This window comes from Chrysemys picta, chromosome 5, assembly GCF_011386835.1.
Source record: "Chrysemys picta bellii isolate R12L10 chromosome 5, ASM1138683v2, whole genome shotgun sequence".
Classification (NCBI taxonomy): domain Eukaryota; kingdom Metazoa; phylum Chordata; order Testudines; family Emydidae; genus Chrysemys; species Chrysemys picta.
Genome location: NC_088795.1, coordinates 65,305,158 through 65,328,934, shown reverse-complemented (window position 1 = coordinate 65,328,934; position 23,777 = coordinate 65,305,158). Strand labels below are relative to the sequence as shown.

The 23,777-nt window shown below is 41.9% G+C and overlaps 1 protein-coding gene across 30 annotated transcripts in view; it reads right to left on the bottom strand.

The window, feature by feature from the left end:
- Positions 1 to 18,846: 18,846 nt before the first annotated feature.
- The window catches only part of RAPGEF2 (Rap guanine nucleotide exchange factor 2), a 326,588-nt gene continuing 321,657 nt past the window's right edge, over positions 18,847 to 23,777 (bottom strand). For 23 of the 30 annotated variants that reach the window (XM_065597906.1, XM_065597913.1, XM_065597910.1 and 20 more), the window contains 2 exons: positions 21,702 to 22,007; positions 18,847 to 20,845 (listed from right to left, as the gene is read on the bottom strand). In XM_065597906.1, the coding sequence (XP_065453978.1) occupies positions 20,820 to 20,845; positions 21,702 to 22,007 (332 nt within the window). In that variant the 3' untranslated portion in view covers positions 18,847 to 20,819. The remainder of the gene's footprint in view (positions 20,846 to 21,701; positions 22,008 to 23,777) is intronic. The other 7 variants (XM_065597907.1, XM_065597909.1, XM_065597917.1 and 4 more) reach the window with 1 other exon arrangement.

The window sequence follows — 23,777 nt, the reverse complement described above, 5'->3', positions numbered from 1 at the left end:
AGGTCCATCAATGGCATCCCTAGCCTCTGTTTGCCAGAAGCTGGGAATAAGTGACAGGGGATGGATCACTTGATGATTACCTGTTCTGTTCATTCCCTCTGGGGCACCTGGCATTGGCTACCATTGGAAGACAGGATACTGGGCTTGATGGACTTTTGGTCTGACCCAGTATGGCTATTCTCATGTTATTTCACTCAAATGCCATTTTGTTGATGATCACACTTATAGTAACATTAAGACACACATTCTTTTTCCAAAGCAGGCTACACAGAAACTCCTCTCTTTCTTTATGGGATTGAAGTGACTGCTAATAAAACTGTAGATTCAATTATAACCATACAAAGAAGCCAAATAATTAGACTACTGATAAATAGCAAGCATCTTAGGCCCAACCAATTATCAACCCATGTGGCCAAAGAGGTGGGCTATTAAGCGCATTTCATACTTAGAGTCTAACAGATAAGAAAAAAACAAGACGACTCAGTCAATGGAACACCTTAAAAGCCACAGATCCATCTGACATCAGTTCTGGAGCCAAGAAAATCCGAGAAACGGGGACTGGGTGTGGTGTTTTATACCGTACTTCAGGGGTAGTCAACAGGCAGACTGACAGACACTTTTGAATAGACACTGAAATCTTTTTATTTACTTATCATTTTAGTTTTTTATTTTCTTCTTCTCCTCTGGAGTCTGGACCTATACTATAACTTGACCAAGAAATTTGGACCTTGACACACAAAAAAATGTGACCATCCGCCCTACTTTATGTAAATGTCCAGATGTATATCCATATTTGATCCTGTAATACACCAATTACTACAAGGTTAATATCTGCTCCCTATCCATCTCTGGAATTCTGGGATCTATAATGAACTTTATGTGGTAACTTCTTTATCTCTCAGAATTAACGTGCAAAATCCTTGATTTGGAGTTATCTCCTTAATCAATTGCACTATAGTCAAACATTGGCCCTTAGCATAACTAACACAAAAGGCCTCAAATTAATACAACATGCCCTTACTTATAGCAAGCTTCATAACTCCTGAACCCTGCACCTGAACTCCCTGCCCTGATCCCCCTGCCTGCACCCCAACCCCCTGCCACATGCCACACCCCTCCTGCACCCAAATCCCCTGCATTGAGCCCCCTGCTGCACTCTGCACTCCCTCCCACACCCCTGCCCCAGCCCTACATTCATGGTCCTGCATGCAATTTCCCCACCCAGATGTGGCCCTCGGGCCAAAAAGTTTGCCCACCCTTGGACTAAGAGGAAAGAGAAAAGGGGGAGCGGGGAAGACTTTTACATGCAGGCTTGTGTCTGATGATTTTTTTAATCTAAAAATTGAGGGACAGCATTTAGATGTTAAGTTGTCTGTGAAATACTGAATCCTCTCTATGGCTAAGGGCATATTTTGGGAAACTGTTTGAAGGCAGTAGGTAACTTGTATTAGAAAAGGGATTTTATCTAATATAGAAGTATAAAGCCTTTAAAAGTTTATTTTGTGTAATTTGTGCATATTTGCTTTCCCTTTACTATTTCGTCTTTGAATCTATGGCTTTGCTAGTACATAAATTTTTTTTTTATTCTTACCCCAAGCGAGACTCTGGGTTGCAGATTGTGGAGACTGCAGGTGCCAAAGTGAACTGATAGCTGGGAGGCTGGTTTCACAACTTTGGGGAAGACAAACCAGAGGGAAACAGTCCAAGTGTCTGGTAGTTAAAAACTTGGGCAGGATGGATTTGGAGAGACTTGGGACTGGAAGGGCTGTTGGTATCACCCTGCAAGTAGTAACTAGATTGCTGGAAACCAGGGTGAGACATTATCCTTATGGGCAAGCTATTGGTGTCAGAGTTCTAAGCCATAGCAGAAGAGCATTAAGACATCATAGGTTACAGGGCAGATGGTAACAGAACCTCTCACTGGTCTAGATGATCCCCAAAATGTCACAGTCGTGTAGTCATTACAAGAGTTGCACCTTCAGCGAACTGAAGTTCACACTCCAAGCAATGGCCTAACAGACCCTAACAGATTCAAAAGTGAGGGAGCAAAGTAAAAGCTTACAGTTTATCATTTTCTTTTGTTTATTTTAGGTTAAGGGAAATAGAGCAAGGAATGGGGAAAATGAGCCAATTAGTCTTTGGACACATCGGATAAAAAAATACAGCTTGGGAGCTTATAACAGAAATATGGTTTACCCCAAAAGAGAAAATCAGCAAAGGATCTGAGTATTATAAGCAGGAAGAGGGTACAGGAGATGTCCCTGGGTTGGGACACCAGCCACACCTTCATCCCCTGCAGGAGAGGGCCGCTCAGGTACTGCTGGCCACACTGCAGAGCCACAGAGACAAGGAGGCGCATGAGCACCAAGTGCAGTTGGCAGAGCTAAGGCAGGGAATGAGCAGGCAGAGGAGCAGGCCCGCCAGCAACAGATGGAAGAGAAGGCACTTGAGCTCAAACTACTGGAGCAACAGAAATGTGTCCCCCAGCGCATGGGTAATCCTGCCCAGAATTCAACCAGCTGAGACAGACTTTGCCCAACTTTTAAAGACTCAGACTGTACGGAAGAAAATTTAACTGCTTTGAAAAAAAAAATATACCAGGTCAACAGCATCCCGAAAGACAAACGAATGTCTATACTGGTTCCCAAAATCTTGGGGAAAGCTTTCCAAGTCTTTATTGGCATGGACAAGGGAGAAGTTATGAACTGGGATAATATAAAGAAGCTGTGTTGCTAAGGTTTCAAATTACTCATACTCCTTAAAGTTTAGCAACTTACCAAAGCATGACAATATCAATCATAATCATGCATTTTATACAAACTCCTTATATGAGAAAATGGGTAAAAGGTAACATGGTAGAAGGGGATTATGGGAAATTGATTTATTTGCCCAAGAACACTTCTTCAATGCTTTTTCAGATGGAATCAGAGCAGCCATATGGGATGTCTCCTGAAACAGTACAGGTAGTAACTCAAGCTGCTGATTTGCATGTGCAGGCCAAATGGGTATTGAAAGAAAGCGATGAAGGGAAGGGCAAAGGCCTGGAGTAAAAGGGGTGTGTGTGTCCCAGATTTGTTCCCAAGAGGAAGGAGGGGAAGGTAAGAAGAACTACACCCCAAGTAGGCATGCTCTAAGTCACCCCAGTTACAAGCCTCCAGCCCAGGACAAGGCCCCAAGAAAATAGTGTGTGTGTTGAGCACATAAGGAGACAATGCCCCGAACTCAAGCCCCGTCCTGCCCAGGTTAACCCAGCTATGGTGAGCTCAGGAGAGACAGTTATCTGAGGAGGTGTTAGTAAACTTCATATGGTCTGAACCCATGGAGGCAGACAAGATGTTCATCAAAGATGCCAAGGTTAATGGCAGGATATGCCAGGTATGGTGAGATACTGCTGTGCAGAATTCACTGGTTAAAAGGGAGATTGTCAAAGAGCTTGACATGCTCCCTGGGGAAAAATGTAAAGCTTTTTGCTTTGAGAACTTTTGAAATCACAGCATCCTTAGCCCATGTACAGCTGGAGTGGGAGGGGGTGAAATATGATTTCAAAGTGGAAATTTGGGACAGTATTTTTGGTTGGAAATTATATAATGTGTCTAATGTTATTAATGTGGTAACTGGCAGTGAGAAAGCGTGCACTCCAAAAACGCCATTGACTATCCCAGGGGATGAAGAGACAGAGGGAATGGGGAAGGACACTTTTGCCTGCGTAGCAGGGCATGGACACATTCCCAGGAACGGGGGAGTAGGTGTCACCTCCTACTACATCAGCCCTCCTAATCAGCCAGAGGCAAGCAGACTTTGTTAAAGAGCAGCACTCACAACGTTCCCTAGGGAGCATTACGGAAGCAGTTTGTAGCAATACCCCTATAATGGATAATAGGGGAAGGGGTGTAGGGTAGAATATTTAGGAAGCCCCAGAGGTAAGAACAAGGGCTGCTGGGAATCCCACAAACAGCTCCTAGTGCCTAAAAAGCACAGAGCAGCATTACTACATTTAGCCCATTCGCTGGATACCTAAAAGTAGAGGAGACATTTGAAATTCTTCAGAAAAATTTTTATTGACCAAGTATAATCCTAGAAGTAAAGAGATACTATAAGCCCTGTGACTTGTGTCAGGAGTAGAAGGACTATAAGTATCTGCAACGCCCCATTGCAACAGTTAAGAACTCAGGGAGAACTGCTGTGGGGAGACTAGGGACTGGAAGGGTTGTTGGTGTCACCTTGCAAAATGAAGGTAGGTTGATGGAAACCGGGATGAGACCTTAGGCTTGTGGGCAGGCTATTGGTGTCAAGGATCTGAGCCACAGCAGCAGAGCATTAAAGCACCCAAGGTTACAGGGCAGATGATGACAGAACCCCTCATTGGTCTGGGTGATCTTCAAAACGTCACAGAGAACATCCTCCATGACTGAGCATTCATGCTGATCTATGAAAACCCTTTTGAGGGAATCTGCAAGTGTGTTTCTCACTCCCAGAAGGTGACCAGCCTTCAGGAAAACATTGTGAATTGGTGATGAATGCATAAAATCTATAAGAGGACAGTTTGCCTAGAGTTGGGGCAATCTTGCACCTTCCTGCTTGTTCAGGTAAAACATGGCAGTGGTGTTGTCTGTAAGAACTTGTATCACGTGGTTCTCCAATGGCGGACAGACATCTTGTAGGCCCAACAAATAGCTCAGAGCTCTAACATTTATGTGGAGCAAAACTTCCTGGGATGACCAAAGAGCTTGTGTCTGGAATTGGCAGAGATGGGCTCCCCAACCCTTGGTAGATGTATCTGTTACCAGAGTCAGTCAGTTCTGGGAACAAGACTGAAACACCTTTGCACACATTGCGGAGACTGAAGCACGCATTGTGGGGACTCGTGATGTACACAGATCTGCATGCCCAGAGGGTGCCCGGAAGGACGATATACTGAATGAAGCCCAGCCAGCAAACAGCAAAGGTGAAGTCTGGTATGTGGAGCTACATACATACACAAGGCCATGTGGCCCGGAACCTGAAGGCAAGTGCACCCTGTTGTCACTGGGTAGGACTTGAGGCTTTCAGAAAAGAAGACTATAAATCGATAGATTCTGGTACAAGTACCCATGAAGTAGTAGCAGGAGTGTTGTAAGCAAGACATGAGAAGTAATTCTTCCACTCTACCCCGTGCTGATTAGGTCTCAACTGGAGTATTGTGTTCAGTGCTGGGAAAGATATGGACAAATTAGAGAAAGTCCAGCAAGAGCAACAAAACTGACTAAAGGACTTGAAACATGACCTATGAGGGAAGATTGGGGGAAAAAATGGGCTTGTTTAGTCTGTAGGAGAAAAGACTGAGGGGGGGGGTCATAATCAGTGTTCCTGCTACTTTTTTCCATCCACGTGCAGAATGAATTTTGTTATGTGCACCATATCGAGGTAATGTGTAGATGTGCACCACCAGTAGAAACCAAAAACCTAGATATAATATGTATTTTTAAAAAGTTACCATAGGGATAATTACTCCAGCCAGGACAGGTTAGGCATTTTAGAACTCATTACTCAAGGAATTAAATTTAAGCGTAAGAGAGAAATAAAAGTTATGAAATGCATAGACCAGTCAAAAAACAAAAACAACACACTTTGAAAGAAGTATTAAGTAACACCACCACCACCACCACAAGTATGTGTTAGGAGGGGAGTGTGAAAGGCAGAGTGTGCATGTGTGTGACAGAGACAGAGATGTGCATTGCCCCTTTAAGTACACTCTCCTTTCAAGTAGATCAGCAAGTTCAGACAGCAGCAGCAGGAGCTGCCAAGAAGCTCCCTCCACCCTGAGCCCTGTCACGTACTTCCCCCCCACTGGCTCTGTAGAGATGGGGAACGGGTTGGGGGGAGGGGGACACCCTGATATCAGCACCCCTCCCCCACACTCTGCACAGCAAGCATGAGGCTCCTGGGAGCAGCTCCAAGGCAGAGGATGGGAGCAGCATAGGGCAGTGTGGGGAGGGACACCTGAATTGCACGACACTTAGCCTCCTGGGCAGCCGCCCAGCTGCACAGCTTACAGGGAACTTAGGTCATGATAACAGTTTTCAAGTACATAAAAGGTTGTTACAAGGAGGAAGGAGAAAAATTGTTCTCTAACATCTGAAGATGGGACAAGAAGCAGTGGGCTTAAATTACACCAAGAGTGGTTCAACTTGAACATTAGAAAAAACTTCCTGTTAGGGTAGTTAAACATTGGAATAAATTGCCTAGAGAGATTGTGGACTCTCCATCATCGGAGATTTTTAAGAGGTTAGACAAACACCTGTCAGGAATGGGTCTAGATAGTAGTTAGTCCTGCCATGAATGCAGGGTACTGGACTAGATGACCTCTCAGGGTCCTGTCCAGTCCTACACATCTATGATTCAATAAGTAACAGTCTCCTGAGAAAGGTTCCTGAAAAGAGATAGGGAAGTTGGATTGGGAAAATGGAGGGCGGTAAATTTGATAATATATCCTCCTTTACTGTACTGAACACTTCTCTTGTCTGATGCAATGCTTTCCAAGCACAGTGAAAAAGGAAGAGGTGTGATCCAAAAAGAAAAGATATAGTATATCCTCAACCAATACATCAAAATGATTACTTGAAGGATGCAGCTGTCTGGTGAGAAGGGCTTCCCACTGATGAAAACTACTGGCAATGCCAAGGTCTTGACCTTTTCTTAGATGCATATTGCGACCTCTGTTGGAAAGAGGGTCTGGGGTCAGGCTGCAGCCTAAATTGTTTTCTCTTTGTAACTGGAATACAGACTCCTAACAAATGAAGTGTAGCATGGGATTCCTTGAGTATGAACATACAGTTGTCTGTTTCAGAGAAAACAATTTATACCTTCAAAAGGTAAAGCCTCTGTTGTGTTGTAAAGCTCCCTTGCAATACCAGAAGCCTGTAGCCAGAAAGAACACAGCATGGAGATTGCAGTGGCTGTGCAACACAAGGTCACATCAGAGCATTCATTGATGCCTGACGGGATGTCTGAGCTGTAAGAGGAACCAAGAAAACCAAGCTAAAAATAGTTCCTTATATTCCTCTGGCAACTTGTCAGCAAATTTAGAAATTACAGAGAAATTAATAAAATTATATTTTGAACAGAGCCTGACAATTAGCGACACATTTGAAGTGTGGCATTGGACTAAACATTTTGGCCATATACATCCAGCCTTTTAAATTCTTATCCTTGGGAGTTGTCATAGCAAGGGATCAACAGGACTGCTCATTAGAAGCTGTGACAAGCAAAGAACCAGGAACTGGATGGGTAAAAAAATAGAAAAAAAACCTTGCTCAGATACTTGGTACCTGTGATGGGTTCGGTCACAGAGACCCCCTTGGGACTGTCACCTGATGTGCTGAAATTACCTCTGAGCCCGTTTTCCCTGCCAGCTTGGGACTCCAGAACCCTGCCGTGTTGAGCCAGACAAGCTAGCCTGCTGCAACAGACTCAGGGTCTGGGCCATGCCCCCAAAGCTGCATACTTTAACCAAAACTGCTCAGAGAGTTACCTCTCCAGCACCCAGACACCCAGTTCCCAATGGGATCCAAACCCCATATAAATCCATTTTACTCTGCATAAAGCTTACACAGGATAAACTCAAATTGTCCGCCTGCTAGAACACAGATAGAGAGATATGCACAGCTGTTTGCTCCCCCAGGCATTAATCACTTACTCTGGGTTCATTAATAAACAAAAGTATAAAAAGGAAGATTTAAGTGGTTTCAAGTAATAACAGACCAAACAAAGTAAGTCACCACGCAAGTCTAAGCCTAATACATTAAGAAACTGATTACAGGTAATATCTTGTCCTCGGGGATGTTCCAATAAGCTTTTTTCACAGACTAGATTCCTTCCTAGTCTGGGCCCAATTCTTTCCCCTGGTACAGTCCTTGTTAGTTCCAGTAGACATCTCAGGTGGTAAACAGGGGCTCTCATATGACTGGCTGCCCCTTTTGTCCTGCTCCACCCCCTTTTATATCTTTGGCACCAGATGGTAATCTTTTCTCTTTCTGGGTCCCCACCCCTCCTTTTAAATGAAAAAGTACCAGATTTAAGATGGATTTCATTATCAGGTGATATGGGCTGGCCTACATGTACACAGGAAAGTTTGCAAGTAAACAGAGCCATTTACAATTCATTGATTCTGAAGCACCCTTAATGGCTTCCGCTTAATATGTCTACATCAGTAATACAAGTTTATATCTTATCCTCTTAACTTCAGACATAGAAATAATACATGCAAACAAATAGGATGAACACACTCAGTAGATTATAAGCTTTGTAATGATACTTTACAAGAGACCTTTTGCATAAAGCATATTCCAGATGCATCATATTCCCATTCATAAGCATATTTTCATAAAGCATATGGAGTGTAACATCACGGTACCATCATTTGACCATAGTAGGTATAGAGAGGCTGGAGTCCGCCAGAGTATTTTTGTTGGCTCCCGTAAGCCTTCATTGACGGGACACACAACTCTTCCTGGGGCAGGAGTATGTAAATATCTCAGTGTGTGGATTTTTTGTATAAGTTCTGCTTTCACCCCTAGAGAAATGGCCACGCTCCTTATGAGGTCCTGAAAAACTTTAAAGTCCTTGGAAGGGAGATGGGGGATGAGGACAACTCTGGAGTGACAGGGTCATCTGGTGAAGATTTGCCTGGGTGAGGGCCACGTGAGGGACAAATGTTCTATTTGTATCTTCTTTCCCACCAGGACTGAAAAACAGAGGAACTTTCACAAGGGGAACATAAGATGAAAGAGGTAATGCATCCTGCATCTGAGCCAAGAACCCATCCTCAAGCAGGGCACTCAGAATTAACCAGCGGTGCCACTTCAGCAACTTTTGATGTAATGCATAAGCCTGGTGATGGATGTCGTGCTTTGTCTTGACTGTCAGCCTCATCAAAGCCTTCCAGGCATTCCAATGCTGACTAAAGCATGCAGCCTTACATTTAGCCAAAAAAATCATCTGGTAAGTCCTCTGGTACCAGTTTGAGGCTTCACAAACCCAAACACTCACTGGTCCTGTCAGAGATGGCACTGTTGACTCTGGCTCTTCCAGGGCGGAGATCAGTGTCTTTAGCCCTGCATGTAGCACACTGCTTTTTCATAATAAATCCTCCAGGAACTACTAAACTAAACTATACCTACTAACATTCTGAAAGCTGGCTAACTGAAGAAAATGTTACGGGGAGCTCCAACTCGTGCCACACGTGGTGCGAAGACACTGAGGAGGCGGCAGTGGCTACAACCTTTTTATAGCCTCTCCTGAGAGCATATTGAAAGCATTAGTGGTACTGCTGCCAAAAGTCTGACTCAAGTACACTGAACACGCAAAGGCCTGCAATGGAACATAGATGTGCACAATCACTTGAAGGAGAACTTGATATTTTTTGTTCAATTGTGTTTTTGAAGATCAAGTGTCTGAGAGCAGATGCATTGTATATGTAGAGAACAATAACTAGCATCTGGACAGAACTGCAAAAGAATTGAACAAACATGTTTCCATTTTTTTCTTTTTCTGTTTTAATACAAAAATATTTTAAAATTAACCCTTAAGACAATGCTAAGGCACTAATGGGTTAAGGACTGGCCAATTCCTTAGAGTTGGATTGCAGCATCTTTGCAAGGACAAAAAACATGAGACAGACCATAAAAATACATGACATCGTCTTGTTTTGTTTTAATTTAAACTGATCATTCCCTTTCAGCACTGTTTCCAGCTCCTATCATGGAGCATCCAGGGAGGACATGCTCCAATCTCCTTCTTCCTCTGACCCAGCCCAAAAGGGTGGTGGCCTCCCTGCATTCCTCCAAGATTAATCAGATCCTCCCCCGCATACACAATTCCAAATAGGGGAGATGTTTGAATTTGGATGTGGGCCTAAACAAGGTGGAATTTTTCTGACATCCATTCTATGTCAATGTCAATGTTGTTGGTGAACTTTTAGTTCATTTATTTTGCTGTAAGACATGACTGTTTGCTTTCCATACATTTGGTCTGTGGTGTTCAGTGATCACTCACTCCTTAAGGTTTTTGCAAGAGATCTGCTTTACTCTGGTTCCAAGAGGCTGTTCATAACAGCAGCTTCACAGAGTCCCAACCCAGAATCTCAGTGAAGCTCAGTCCTTAAAGACCTAGGCTCCTAATATCACATCTTCCCATTCAAGCCAAATCCTAACACTCAAAAACCAACGTAAATACAACTACAAATACCCATGGACTAAGGGCAAACCCTCCTTCTCTATTTCAGCATGCTGACACTCAGTTTTGGTTTGCGCCTATAATGCACAAGCCACTGGCCTCCAGTTTTGACCATATTGCTGTAAAAGGATTGCACCAATACCCTTGTTGGAAGCATCTGTGGGCAATTTCATTCTGCATTTACTGTCATAGTACCTGAGATCAGGGTCTTTTATAATTAAATCCTTCAGTTTCTCCAACTCTTCATTAAGACTTGCATCCCATATCCACTGGACATCTTTGCACAGTAGAGCTCTCAGGTTGCTGGTTCAGGAAGTAAGATTAGTAACCTATATAGGGAAATTTGTGCCTATTGCAAAGGAATCTTTGTACCTCTTCCTTGTCTGTTGGGGTGGACATGTTGGTGATAGCCTCAACCTTACAGTGCTCTATCTAAATACCCTTATGCATTAACTTCTTTCCCAGATACGTTATTTCCATTACACAGAACTTACGTTTGTTTGTTTGGCTTTGTTCAGCAGCTCTGGCTCTTTCCAATACTGCTCGGAGCCTCTGGTAATGCTTTTCTACTGTTTCTCCAGATCAAAACTGTCATCTATGTAAACCTTAGTATCTCTCTGCCATCAAGAATTTGTTGTATTTTCCTGTGATACTCCTCAGGTGAAGAATACAACCCAAATGACAGTTTATGGAAACAGTCTCTTCTAAAGATGGCGTTGAATGCGCATATGCATGTGCTCTGTTTCATTAAGGGCACTGCTAGAACACTGTTAATGCATCAAATATAGAAAAATACTTATCAGCCACCTCTCCCAGAATTTCTCCTCTTGCAAGTAATGGAAAATGTTCCCCTTTTACATATTTATTGACCCCACAGAACTCAATACCTAAGTGAAGGTTCCATTTTCCTTTTCTATAGTGACCAACAAGTGTACCCACTTTGTTAGTTCTTCTACTCACTGTGACTCCAGAGTAGTGAGACTATGCAGCTACTCTTTTTGCCTCTGCTTCAGTGCGAGGGGAACATTTCTGGGATCATGAATTGTTGAACGGCTGGGCTCTTTTAGCTCTATTCTGTTGACAGCTTCCCTACTCCCTGGAAGATTCTTTAAACTCTTCCTCAATTGTTTTGTTCACCAGGCCCTCCAAATGAAGAGCTTGACACATTTTTAACCAAACAGGTACTCTTTTCCCTGCTACTATTATAAATTGTATAGTTTCCAATTTATCTATCCATACATTTAGTTCACATCCTCCCTTAGTGGGGATAAGCTCTCCCCAAGTTTTATCCATTTAACCTTCTACTGGCTTTTCTTTTACTGCCAGTTTCAGTTTCTGGCACCACACTGGCTTGTGTACCTATGTCCAATTTAAAAATCAATAAACACGCCATTTGCTTTCAGGTTGATAATCCATTCATCCTGTGCTGCAAATATTGTCCACTGCTCCTATGAAGAATTCATCTGAGCTAGTTGTGCTGCCATCATCCTCTTTGTCCATGCTGTGCACACACTGTTGGAGTTCAAACGGCAGTTCTTGCTTTTTAAAAACAAACAACAACAAAATTCTGATCCAGTTGTATGAACTTTGAAACTTTAGAGCAGATTGCTCGTGGCATGGATGAGAAGGGTCACGCAGCAGTGCCGTACTAAGCTCAAGGAGCAGAGGCAGGCGTACCAGAAGGCAAGGGAGGCCAACCATCACTTGGTACAGCACCAAAAACACACCACTTCTACAAGGAGCAGCACACCATCCTCGGCGACGACCCCACCTCCACTGCCAAGAGCCTCCTGAATACTCTGGGGGGACTGGAGGCAGCGGCCAGTGGAGGCAAGCCCAAGGACCAAATGGTGGACAAGGCACTTGAGTTGGAGGAGGATGTGGAACAGGCAACAGGCTCATCCAGTGACATGGTGAGCCAGGACCTCTTTTTGACTCTGGAGAGGTCTAGCCAGTCCCAGCAGTCCAGGTCTGGCGTGCCTGAAGCAGGAGAGGGAAGCTCTGGTAAATACTCATTTTGCTTTGATACTGCACAGTTACATGAGGTAGAGGTGTCCTTTATTTTGTTACATGGTGCATGTAGGAAAAGAGATTGAAATGAATACTACTGGGTACTGTTTGCATCTGCTTCTCATTCCCCTGTGCAGCCATGCAGTGGGAGCCCTGCAGAAAAGTTTGTTAATGCACACCGAAATCTCCCAGGAATCCTTCACTGAGATCTCTCAACTTTCTTGAGGAAACATTCTTGCTGATAAGCTGCAATCTGCTGCCAAAGGTTCCTTGGCAGAGCAGCTTTGTTTCTTCTCCTGTTGTAGGAAACTTTGCTGCGCAAATTGGCAATTACTTCTGCAGGAACCAAAGCAGCACAAAGGCAAGCAGCATGTGGACCCAGGCTGAAGCCGCACGCATGCAGGAGATGTACCCTTACATCTTCGGTTACTCTCAGTAGTGTGATTTCAGCTTCAAGCACCCCATGTGGAAAACGGTGCTAGTATTTAGAATAGCGTCCCTTTGCACTTGTACTGATCCCCGTCTGAAACCATCCAGACCCTTTCTCCCATATTGCATCTTCTCCCTACTCCCCAGCCAAACTCACCGTGTTTAGTGCTCTGGCCATGCTGCATGCTTGCCAAGGGAAAATAAGAAAAAGATGTATGTAACTTTTATGATTCAAGACCATGAGTGCACACACAATACTGACTCTGTGTGTTGCTTCTGCAGACGTGTCCTTGAGGGCCTGCTCCTACACACCGGCAGAGTGCTTCCGTCAGATAAGGAGGTGAATGAGGAGCAGGGAGGACAGGTTTTGTAAAGTGCTGCAATCGGATCAGGCCATGAATGTGGAGAGAGACAAATGAAAAACTAGAAATGGACAGCCAGGAGAGGAGACAGGGTTAGGAGCACATAATAGAGGGTCAGGAGCAGATGATAAAGCTCGAGGACCAATCAGAAATCCTCTGGTCCCAGATTACACTGCAGTCGGAACTCATGCATGCTCCACTCCCTGCAGCCCATACAGAACTGCTTTCCACTCCCTCCCCAAACATTCCTTGAATTCTCCCGGCCCTTCCCAGTACCCCTTGCACTCCACCACCAGAGACATTTTCCATAAGGACAGCTGGACTTACACATAGCTGAGAGAGCCTCACTTCAACGAGTGCTGCTTACTGTCATGCCCCTTGTAAGAGAAGTTAATTTGTGTATTGCTGTTTAATAAAAATTTAGTCTTACAAAGACAGCGATTCTTTATTTGTGACCTACACACATTGGTTGCAACACAAATTCATAGCGATCAGCACATTTGCAGTCTACAATTAATGCTCAGGCAGGACTCATTACAGGGGTCATTCAAGGTGGCAAGTAAACAATGCCTGGCTGAATGCATTACAGAAAGACACATTACTGGGGCTCATTTTCAAAATGCTGCTTCAAAGTCTCCCTGATTCAAATAGACCCCGTTGAGCCCCTCTAATAGCCCTCGTGTCTGGCTGTTCGAAATCCGCCTCAATGCTCCACCCCTGGGGAAACTTTCCCCCCCTTGACTTCACAAATATTATGCAGAGCACACAGGCTGCCATGACCATGGGAATATTTTCTTCATTGAGGTCAAACCTGCCATAAAGCCAGTGCCAGTGCCCCTTTAATCTGCCAATGGCACATTCTACCGTCATTCTGTACCTGCTGAGCCTGTTGTTGAAGCACTCCTTGCTGCTGTCAAGGTTTACGGTCTATGGCTTCATGAGCCATGGGAGTAAGAGGTAGATTGGGTCTCCCAGGATCACTATGGGAATCTACACCCCTATTGGAATCTTCTGATCTCAAATGAAAGTCCCTGCTTGCCACATTCTATACACACCAGTGTTCCTGAAGATGCATGTGTCATGCACCTTCGCGCTCCGTGTTGATGTCAGTGAAACAACCCCAGTGATCTACCAGTGCCTGCAATATGATAGAAAATTAGCCCTTCTGTTGATGTACTCCATTGCAAGATGGTATGGGGCCAAAATGGGGATATGCGTGCAATTTATCACCCCACCGCAGTTAGGGAATCCCATTGCTGCAAAGCCATCCACTATTTTCCACACATTGCCCAGCATCACAGTCCTTCATAGCAGAAGTGATTCATGTCCCTACACACTTGTATCACCACAATCCCCAATCCCAAACTGATTTGCAATTGGCTGGAAGCAGTAGCTGGAGTTGCCAGCTTCCACACAGCAATTGCCACTCACTTTTCCACCATTAGGGCAGCTCTCATTTTGGTATCCTTGTACTGCAGGGCAGGGGCAAGCTCCACACACAGTTCAAGGAAGACGGCTTTGTGCAAACGAAAGTTCTGCAGCCACCGCTTGTCATCCCAGACCCTGCATCACAATCTGACCCTACCACTCAGTGCTTGTTTCCCAAGCCCAATAGTGATGATCCACCATGTGCAGCTGCTCCGTGAGTGCCAACATCAATCTTGAATTGTTTCTTTCCACAGCACGGCAGGCAGCATGGATTCCTGTTCAGATTCACAGCTCATGAAATACTGCAGGATCGGCCGCATTGTGTTTGTAATGCTCATCACAAGGTTGGTGAGCAATGCAGGATGTCAGGCAGAAATGTCGGGTGGAAAGCATATAGGGGTATTTGAAAAACAGTGCAAAACGTAGTTGGAAGCCCTTGGAATTATGGGATGGAGAAAACTGCATCGTGATGCAGTGATCCCACCCCATGATGCACTACGATCCATTGCCAGAACTTCTAGCAGGAGAAAGTGGCAATCTGCATCATGGTATAGCTACTCATGGTGCACTACTCTCTCTGTTGGTGTTGGAGCACAGACTAGGGACATGCTCCAGGGACACAAGGAGCATTGTGTGAATATGCACAAGCGATGTAATTACAGTGGTTTATGATCGTTTACATAAATCTGTAGCATAGACATGGCCAAAGACTTCCTCAATAGTATGCAAGAGAAGAAAACAAACCTGCAACCAAGCAAAGCCAAATTAAAACTATATGATGACATGATCACGATACCATTAAGAAAATGTAAATTACAATCAGAATACTAAGGAAAAGTTCAAAATTTCAGGTAGCATAAACACCGCAGAAGCCATCTAAAACAATTAATGACCTAGTCACACTAAACCTGGGACAAACAATTATACAATAAACATACAAACAAAACATAAAACGCCCAGAGCAGAGAGCTCAGAGGCATCCCTGAAGCAAAGCTGCTAAAATATTACCAAGATGTTTTGAAGGACGAGGATGACTTCCAGGGATGTTACAGCTGGAAATACATAAAACAATTCAGCCAGTACACCGCTTGCCTTACAGAGTACAAATTGCATTCGAAGAAATAGTGGGAGCAATAAAGCAAAACGGAAAATGAAGGCATCATTGCTAAAATCAGCGACACCACAAATTGGATAAGCAGCACTGTAGCCATTGAGAAACCAGAACAAGCTGCACATTTGCATAGACCCAAGCAACTTAAAAGCACTTAAAAGATTTGCTCACTATCCAATGCCTGCAGCTGAGAAATACTACCTTCTGTGACCAGTGATCCCCTCAGTGCCAACTGGCAAGGGGGTTTACAGGAATGCCCTTATCCTAGTATCCATTTTGGTTCACCAAAGAATGGCATGTGAGATCTTAAATGAAAGCCAGGATCACGCTTGTCATTGATATAATTGACCACATTTTGGACATCACCAGGTAGATACAGATGGTTGAGAAAGGCCGTTGGGGATCCAACCTGCAGTAAAAGAATAATCAAGCAATACAACAGATGCCTACACCTAAAGATGTTAAATCAGTTCAGAGACTATTAGGATTTGTAAACTATTTGGGAACATTTCTCCCAAGGCTCTCCGATCAACGCGAACGCTGAAGGTGATTACTGAACAAACATACCACATGGACACTGGTTACCTCAACATGATGCACCCATCTTACATATCAAAAAGCTGGTAACCAGCTATTCCATCCTGAAATATGATGTAAACGAAGGGGCAACCATATAATGTAATTGTCAATGAGATGGGACTTGGAGCATTGCTCCTACAAAAGGGACTGCTGGCAGCTTTCCCACTAAAATCACTATCACCAATGAGACAGATATGTCCAAACTGAACAGGAATGTTTTGCAATAGTGTTCTTGTGAAAAATTCCAAGAGTACATTCAAGGTGGAAGAAATCATAAACCACAGAAAACATTTTGTAAAAATCACTACTAGCAGCCCCAAAATACTTTCAGCACATGCTTCTGAAACTGCAACATAACTTAAATGTACACTACAAGAAAAGGACTGAGATGTACATAGCTGACTTCTTATTCAGAGCAGCCTTGAAACATGAAAATATAGCAACTGAACAAAAATATGAGAGCCTCAACCTGGTAGAAATACAAACACAGGAAGACATAAAAAGCAGGAGCCAAGTCAATTATATTCCAGTTTCAAAGCAGAGGATGTCCATCACTTTGTCAGGCTGGCCAAACACCAGTGGAGAAGCCCCACTTGCCTTCCAAGAATATTGGAACTATTCAGATGAGCTGAGTATTCATGATAGCATCAATATATACAGGCAAGTTGAATCACAATACCTAGATCACTGAGAACAGAAATACTCTCAAGAATACATAAGAGCAATTATGGAATGGAAGCATGCCTCCAGAAAGCCAGAGATGCCATATACTGGCCAGGGATATCTGAGACCTGGTGAGCAGTTGTGATGCATGTTGGGAAATGCAGGCCAAAAAACTAAGCTATACTATATAAAACTAACTATGCTAAATGTTAAAACTATTTACAGGCTGGTAAGAAAGAAACTGGACCTAGAGGATTCCAACTCGGACCATGTGGCAGCAAGAAGGAACTGGCGAGGTGTCAGCCTGGACCGTCTCTTATGCCCCTGATCTGGAGCATGAGGAGGGCAACAGCACATGGGAGGGGCCAGTGGACGTTGCTTGCTAAGCATCTCCAGACTCAGGCACCTGCATATCCACATGTGAAACACACACAGGGACCAACACTCAAAGAAGATTTATTATTTGTATTGCAGTAGCCCCGGGGGGGTCCCAAATCAAAATTGGGGCCCCACTGTGCTAGGCACTGTACAAACATACACCAGATATTCCCTGCCTCAAAGAGCTTACAATCTAAGATTTTTTCTCTCTAGTGAAATATGGTTTATCTTGCTACTTCAACCCACGCTCTGTGCAAACAAACATACCACAGAGTACATTCAGCTTATTAGCTTGCCTTTATAAGAACTCGCTGTACATCAGAGCTTCTGATTCTGTTGGAACCAATTGATTTCTTGAATGCTATAACCAAAAACAATCCCAAATGAACTCAGCAACAGTTGCAGGTCAAATTTACATATCTATTACTCTTTTTTGATGGTTTCTTCTTAATGGTTGTCCTAGAGCTACTGAATAGAAGAAAGGGAAGGCATAAAGTAGAGGGCAGTGGATCTGTGTAATACAGCAGTATGACAAACATGGAGCAAAATTACTTACTTGCAAGTGAATCACACACATCACCACACCAACTGGGGGAAAATCACTGTCAATCAAAAAAATCTGTCATGATTAGTATTCCCTGAGAAATATTTATTAAGTACTGAATGTAAAACAAATGTTTATTCCATTTCTGTTAATGTCATAAGAAAAGTTATTACTGTGACAGCCCTGATCTGGCTTGTTGAAATTCACCCAGAGGCATGAGGCACAGATTAACATGGATTAGTTACTGCAAGAAACAAAAATACCACCTCCCCCCAAAATCCAATCCTACTTAAAATTTACCGGGCCTTGAAGTGGCACATATTCCAGAGATGAAAAGTAATTGCAATGATCACTTGACTCTTACATGTCCAGTGTTCTTTTATGAAAACTGGTACTATACATATTATTTGAGCTTGAGTGTGGGGTGTTTTTTAGGGTCATATTATGAAGGGTTATAGCAAAAATCCAAACAAACCATTTCTTGCTCTTTTCTCTAAAGCAGTGACTTTCATTTGGAAATAATACTTGCCCCCCCCCCCCCTTTTTTTTTTAAATACAAGCCAAATATAACTAATGGATAGGCTAAGAAAAGATGTTTTAAACCAGTCTCCTGTATCCAATTACAAGTAGCTAGAGTTCAAACACCCACAAAAGAACAAACACTTGTGACATTATATAGATTACAGCATCTGGCTTTTGTTAAAAGGGACACTCTCAGGTACTTTTCATTACATGCAATAGTTTCAGGTGTCTAAGTAGGTAAAACATCTTTCCATACTTCTCCCCACCCCAAATTTTGTAAATATGGATTCATTGCCCCTGAGTCTTATTGAGTCCTAAGCCAACACGACCCTCCTTATTTACCTTGCTTGTCTGTGTATTAACAGCAACGATGTCAGCACAATCCGTGCTGTTCTAATGCCGCTGCTGGCCATTTTGGATTAGTAATGGACATATTAATTTATTGGCAACAACACAGTGGGTTTAAAAAAATCTTCACTTCAATTTTGTGCCTATTCCTTGATAGTATTCCTTTAATATTCATGTACAGTGAAGTAAATTATTTTCAAAATTGAATTTGCTCAAGTACGATGAACCTGTAAAATGTGTAAGAATCAATATGGACTGCATTCATGTTATATTTATTTATTTTTCAGCTTCATACAAATCAGATGTAGAAGCATAAACATAGTACATTTCTACCATTTTCAACAAAAATATAACCAATATGTACAATTATTGTATTAAAAATACAAAAGGGATACAGACTCCACCAATGTCTTTCTAAAAGACATACAGGTACAAGTAGTATCAAAAGTATGAGGAAATCACCAGTTAATTGTACATTCTGCACTTGACATCACAGAGTGAACTGAGATTAGCAGTCCTATGGTCTACAATTACTTAATGCTTATATAATATTTGTGCAACTTGTGATAGAGCTAGGTTTCTGACTTTCTATATGCACATGAGGTCCATAGCCTATATAATAAAACTGGCAAATAATGCATATTACATGTAAAATTACAAATTCATAATTGACAATGTGATATATAAGCAAATAGACAAAAGCCATGATTACAGGAGAGAGAATAATTAAATAAAGCACTGACATTGTTTGATACAGTGAAAAAACACTGCAATTTGATCTTTAAAGTTGAAGCTATTTACGTTTATCTACTGATCAATATGATCAGCTGAGTTCAATGGAAAAAAATCCAAGACCAGCAGTTCCTCACATTTGAGTACTACTCGGATTGGCAGCCTTCACTTTTCCGGAGTCTGTGCAAAAACAACACAAAAATAGAGGGGAAGGATCATTTCAGTCATTATAGGGTTAATAGCAGCTGTGAGCAGGTGGTTGCTACACATTGGCCTTTTCTACACATGCAGTGTTCCAGAAAGCCATTAACAGTTGTGACTATTTCTGCATTGCAAAGGCTCGCATGTCTAAATGTGTTTTTTCATAATTTAAAGGCTTGTTTATTCCCTAATGCCAAGTCAATAGAGAGATTATTCGATCAGAAATAACAGCTGACATTAGCTGTGACATCTCAAATTGCCTTCACTGCAATGTTATCCAGTTAATTTTTCTCTTAAAATAACTAACCTTCTAACAATAGTAAGACAAAAATATAATTTAAAGGTGGGGTTTACCATCTGTCTCATTTGAATAGGACTTTTTTTTTTTTTTAAACTATGCCATCCTGTATTCCACAAGGCACAGGTATACAAATTGTATGGTACAAACTATACAAGTTGTCCTGTTTTCCTCCATTAGATAGTTGCAAGCACTTAGTTCTGCATTGATGCTAGACCCATTTCAAAATACTATCCTATGATTTACAAACTTTTTAAGACTCCAGGGTGGGGCACTTTAAGAGTGGAGCTAGGTGGTCAATGAAAGGCTGTATCCTAAAACCCTTCCTGCCTTCCATTCTGCCCTGCTCAGCCATATCAGTTTTGTTTTTAGGAGCCCAGGCTGGCAACCCTACTAAAAAGTATGAAATAATACTGTAATTATTATGCAGGTGTAACATTTGCTTTCTGAACACAACAACATACAGCACTGTAACAAATGCATTGTAAACAAGCAAACAAGCATTGTATACTTGAAGGATTTCAATGTGTTTTTCTCTTTGTACGTTAAAGGCTCAATGTCGTTTGACAACTAGCGTATCTCATTATCCCAATGAGATGAAGTGTTAGGATTGTGATTAAAATCTAAAAGGAAGATTTCAAAACCCTTCCAGGCATTGGGAAATGCAGCCAGAGTTAATCATCTTGATGTGATGATCTTGAAATTTGGAATGATACTGTGTGATGTGGCAGACAGCGACAGTGGTAGCTTGGAGATTGCTGCACTGTGCATTTCAAGCAACACAGTTTGAAAAGTGCCAGGGCGATTTCTTCACAGTATTTCACATGCAAGGAGAAAGGGGGGAGGAACGGGGGAGAAGAAGCCCCATGCTGCTTTAAGGCAGGGAAGGCGGCAAATAGGTCTACCATCCTTTAATTATAGTTCCAAGGCTCCTATACTAGGGACGTCTTCTTGTGCTCTCCTTTAAGGTGGCTCACTCTGGATCCAGAAAAGCCCCAATTCTTAGACGGCAGAGACTTGTTCATCTTCTGCAAACAATAGGATGGGGGGAAAATAAATTTTAATCAGTTTAAAACTAGATTGTTATTGAATGAAATAAATTTGCTGTGTTCACACATATTCCATTCCTCTGTAAAAATTAAGCATATATTTATTTGCTACAGGTAATTATTTTTCCCTCCCTTTTCCCTTAAAGTAAAATAATCTCAAAATCATAAATTCAGAGCATGCTTTGTTATTTTAAATGAAGCAAGCCAGTTTTAACTATAGAATCATCAAGAGTGTATTTCTTTAGAAGTGTATTTCCAAAGAAAATAAGACATAGAAGCACCGTATCTGGGTGGGCTTGGCTTTCCCTCTTCCTGGAAAACACAACATTCAACCAGAGACTACTAAATCTCTAATAGCTTAGTGAGGTATCTTGTGTTTGGCCCTAGTTGGAGTTGTCCACAAACCACTTCATTTTCAAATGCTTTTATTTAAATTAAAACTTCTGAGGCCGAAATGGCTTATAACAAGTGTTCACTGGTGGAAATGTCAAAACGTCTGTGGGCAAATTCATAAATCTCTGTGTCACATGAAAATTTATAAAAAAAAAAAAAATTAATGAAGCTTGAAATATTTCCTTGGTATCCTCAGCTGCACAGGTCAACTGAATAAAGACTGCACAAAACTTCTAACAACATTTTTGAAATAAATTGGACTCTCTGGCATAAAACAGTAAAGTTAGAAACAAAAAGGTAAAAAAAAAAAAAACCTAAAAAACAAATTTATAGGTGGAAAAACAATTACATTTAGAGCCAGAATTTCCAATGCGTGTGAAAGTGCTCATGGACTGTTTAAATCTAGCCCTTAATTAATGTTTTGAAAACATTAGAAATTTACCATCCTCCTCTGTGGAAAACCCTTGAGTCTGATAGTGAGATAGACGTGGGTCTGACTCGTTTGGTTTGTGCCACTGAGGTTTGTTCACAGGCCTGCTAGCTGAGTGACCTTGTGATTGCTGCTGCAAAGTTGAAGTCCCATGGGTCTCACATGTCCGTGCTACCATCCTAGATCTCTGAAGTGCTACGTTGTAATCCGGAGGTTTTCTAGTTGGCTGGGAAACTCCTTCAGCAAAGTCTGCAATAGGTATTCCTACATAACCAGGGGGAGTTGGAGGTGGTTCTCGATATCGACCTTCTTTTCGTGCTGCAGAAAAATAATACACTACCATAAGAGACAGTAACTTGTGAAAATATGTTCAAAACACAATTTCAGCAATGCGAAAGAAAGAAATATATCAACCAAATCGAGATCTGATCCAAATACAAAAAGGTTAAGATTTAAATATTATACAAGTATCAACATTATATCACCTTAAAAACAGAAATCATGTAAGAAACACTTTTGGTAAAAGACAGTATGTTCAGTATGACTGTGTTTCCATCATGCAGGCAATAGTTATACTTGGCTAAGCCTCTAACTTTTAGTACAGGACAAAATATCTTACTGTCCATTAAACTGTACATGCAGTAGAATTACGCAAATTAAGTGATGTCTCCACTAAAACCCTGAATCTGCAAGTCAATACAATTACCCATTGAAGTCAAGGGGACTGCTCATGAAATAAAGCACATAGGTCTCTGCAGGTCAGGACCTGATATCCTATACTCTGAAGCTTTAAAATACTGCCAGTCAAGAAAAAAAGGTAGCACTCACAAATTCAAACAACTCAAGTCCCATCATCTCATTTAAAAAATATGTAGACTCCCCAGATGAAAGAGCAATGGCAGATATTCAGTTGTGAACCAAAGTGCTTGAGTTCGGAAAAATTCCCTCTGCTTATTCAGTTTTATGCTAGCTTCTTATTAACGTCTTTCAGGCTGCAGAAGTTGCTATATTGCCCCACAGGTGTTAGAAATGCAAATCAAATACTGCGACAAGTAGTTTAAAAACTGGGAAATTAAGAAATTGAAAAAAATTTCAGTGGTTAAAAAACCTATAGACATGAAAACTCTAGTCAGGGAGTTCAGAGAGTCTTAAAATCTCTTTAGAGTAACAGTTTTCGTTAGGTGCATATTAATTAAGATCTCAAGAAAATCCTTTCTAATCAGTCATGACACGGGACAAGAAAAATCAACAATGGGAAAAATCTACATTTCCCATTTAGGGTCTTCCACTGATTTTGTGTCATTTACTGAATTAATTCTATCCTTCAAATTCCTCCCCAAAACACACTTCTACCATTAAACTTTTAAAAAATGATGACTAATTATTGTTTGCAGTGTTGGTCCCAGGATACTATTGGTCAATTTCCTAATGTCTGTAGATAGTTTAACTCCTTCAGGAAAGGACAGGATCATATGTTTGTACAGGAGTGGTCAAATTGTCAACACAGAGGATAAACAAAATGCACGTATACTGAAAAAGAACTTTTAGTCCTCTGGCAGAGAAGACCAGCAGCAGAGTATGAACTACTACAGTATGGTGTTTTTGAGTCTACATTTAGAAAGACTTCACAAGGGCTCCAAGGTGGTCACTTTGACTCTTAATTATGATCTTTTAAATTACGGTGTTGACACTAAACATAGAAATATTAACAAACATGTAGCCAATGCATTCATCTAGTGTGACAAAACAGATCTGTTAAACCTTCATAAAAACTGTTACTTTCTTTCTTGTAGTTGAGAGGGTGCTGAATCTCATGGAAAAAGCTCCCTCAGAATTATATATGTGAAATTCACCATGTTAAATAAGGAATCTATTAACGTAACTTGTGCTGATGGGACCTAACGATATTATAAATAGGAAGAAAAATGGTCCTACCATAGGCACTAATCTCTAACATAAGGCCGACTGTATTGAACAACTGTGTTTGAACAGTGGCTCTTTTCCAAATGCAATCTAGGTGGAGGGAGTGTGGAAGAAATTTTAAAGAGGTTTTAAGGGTTTCTGAAACAGATTGGTATCTGAAAATCT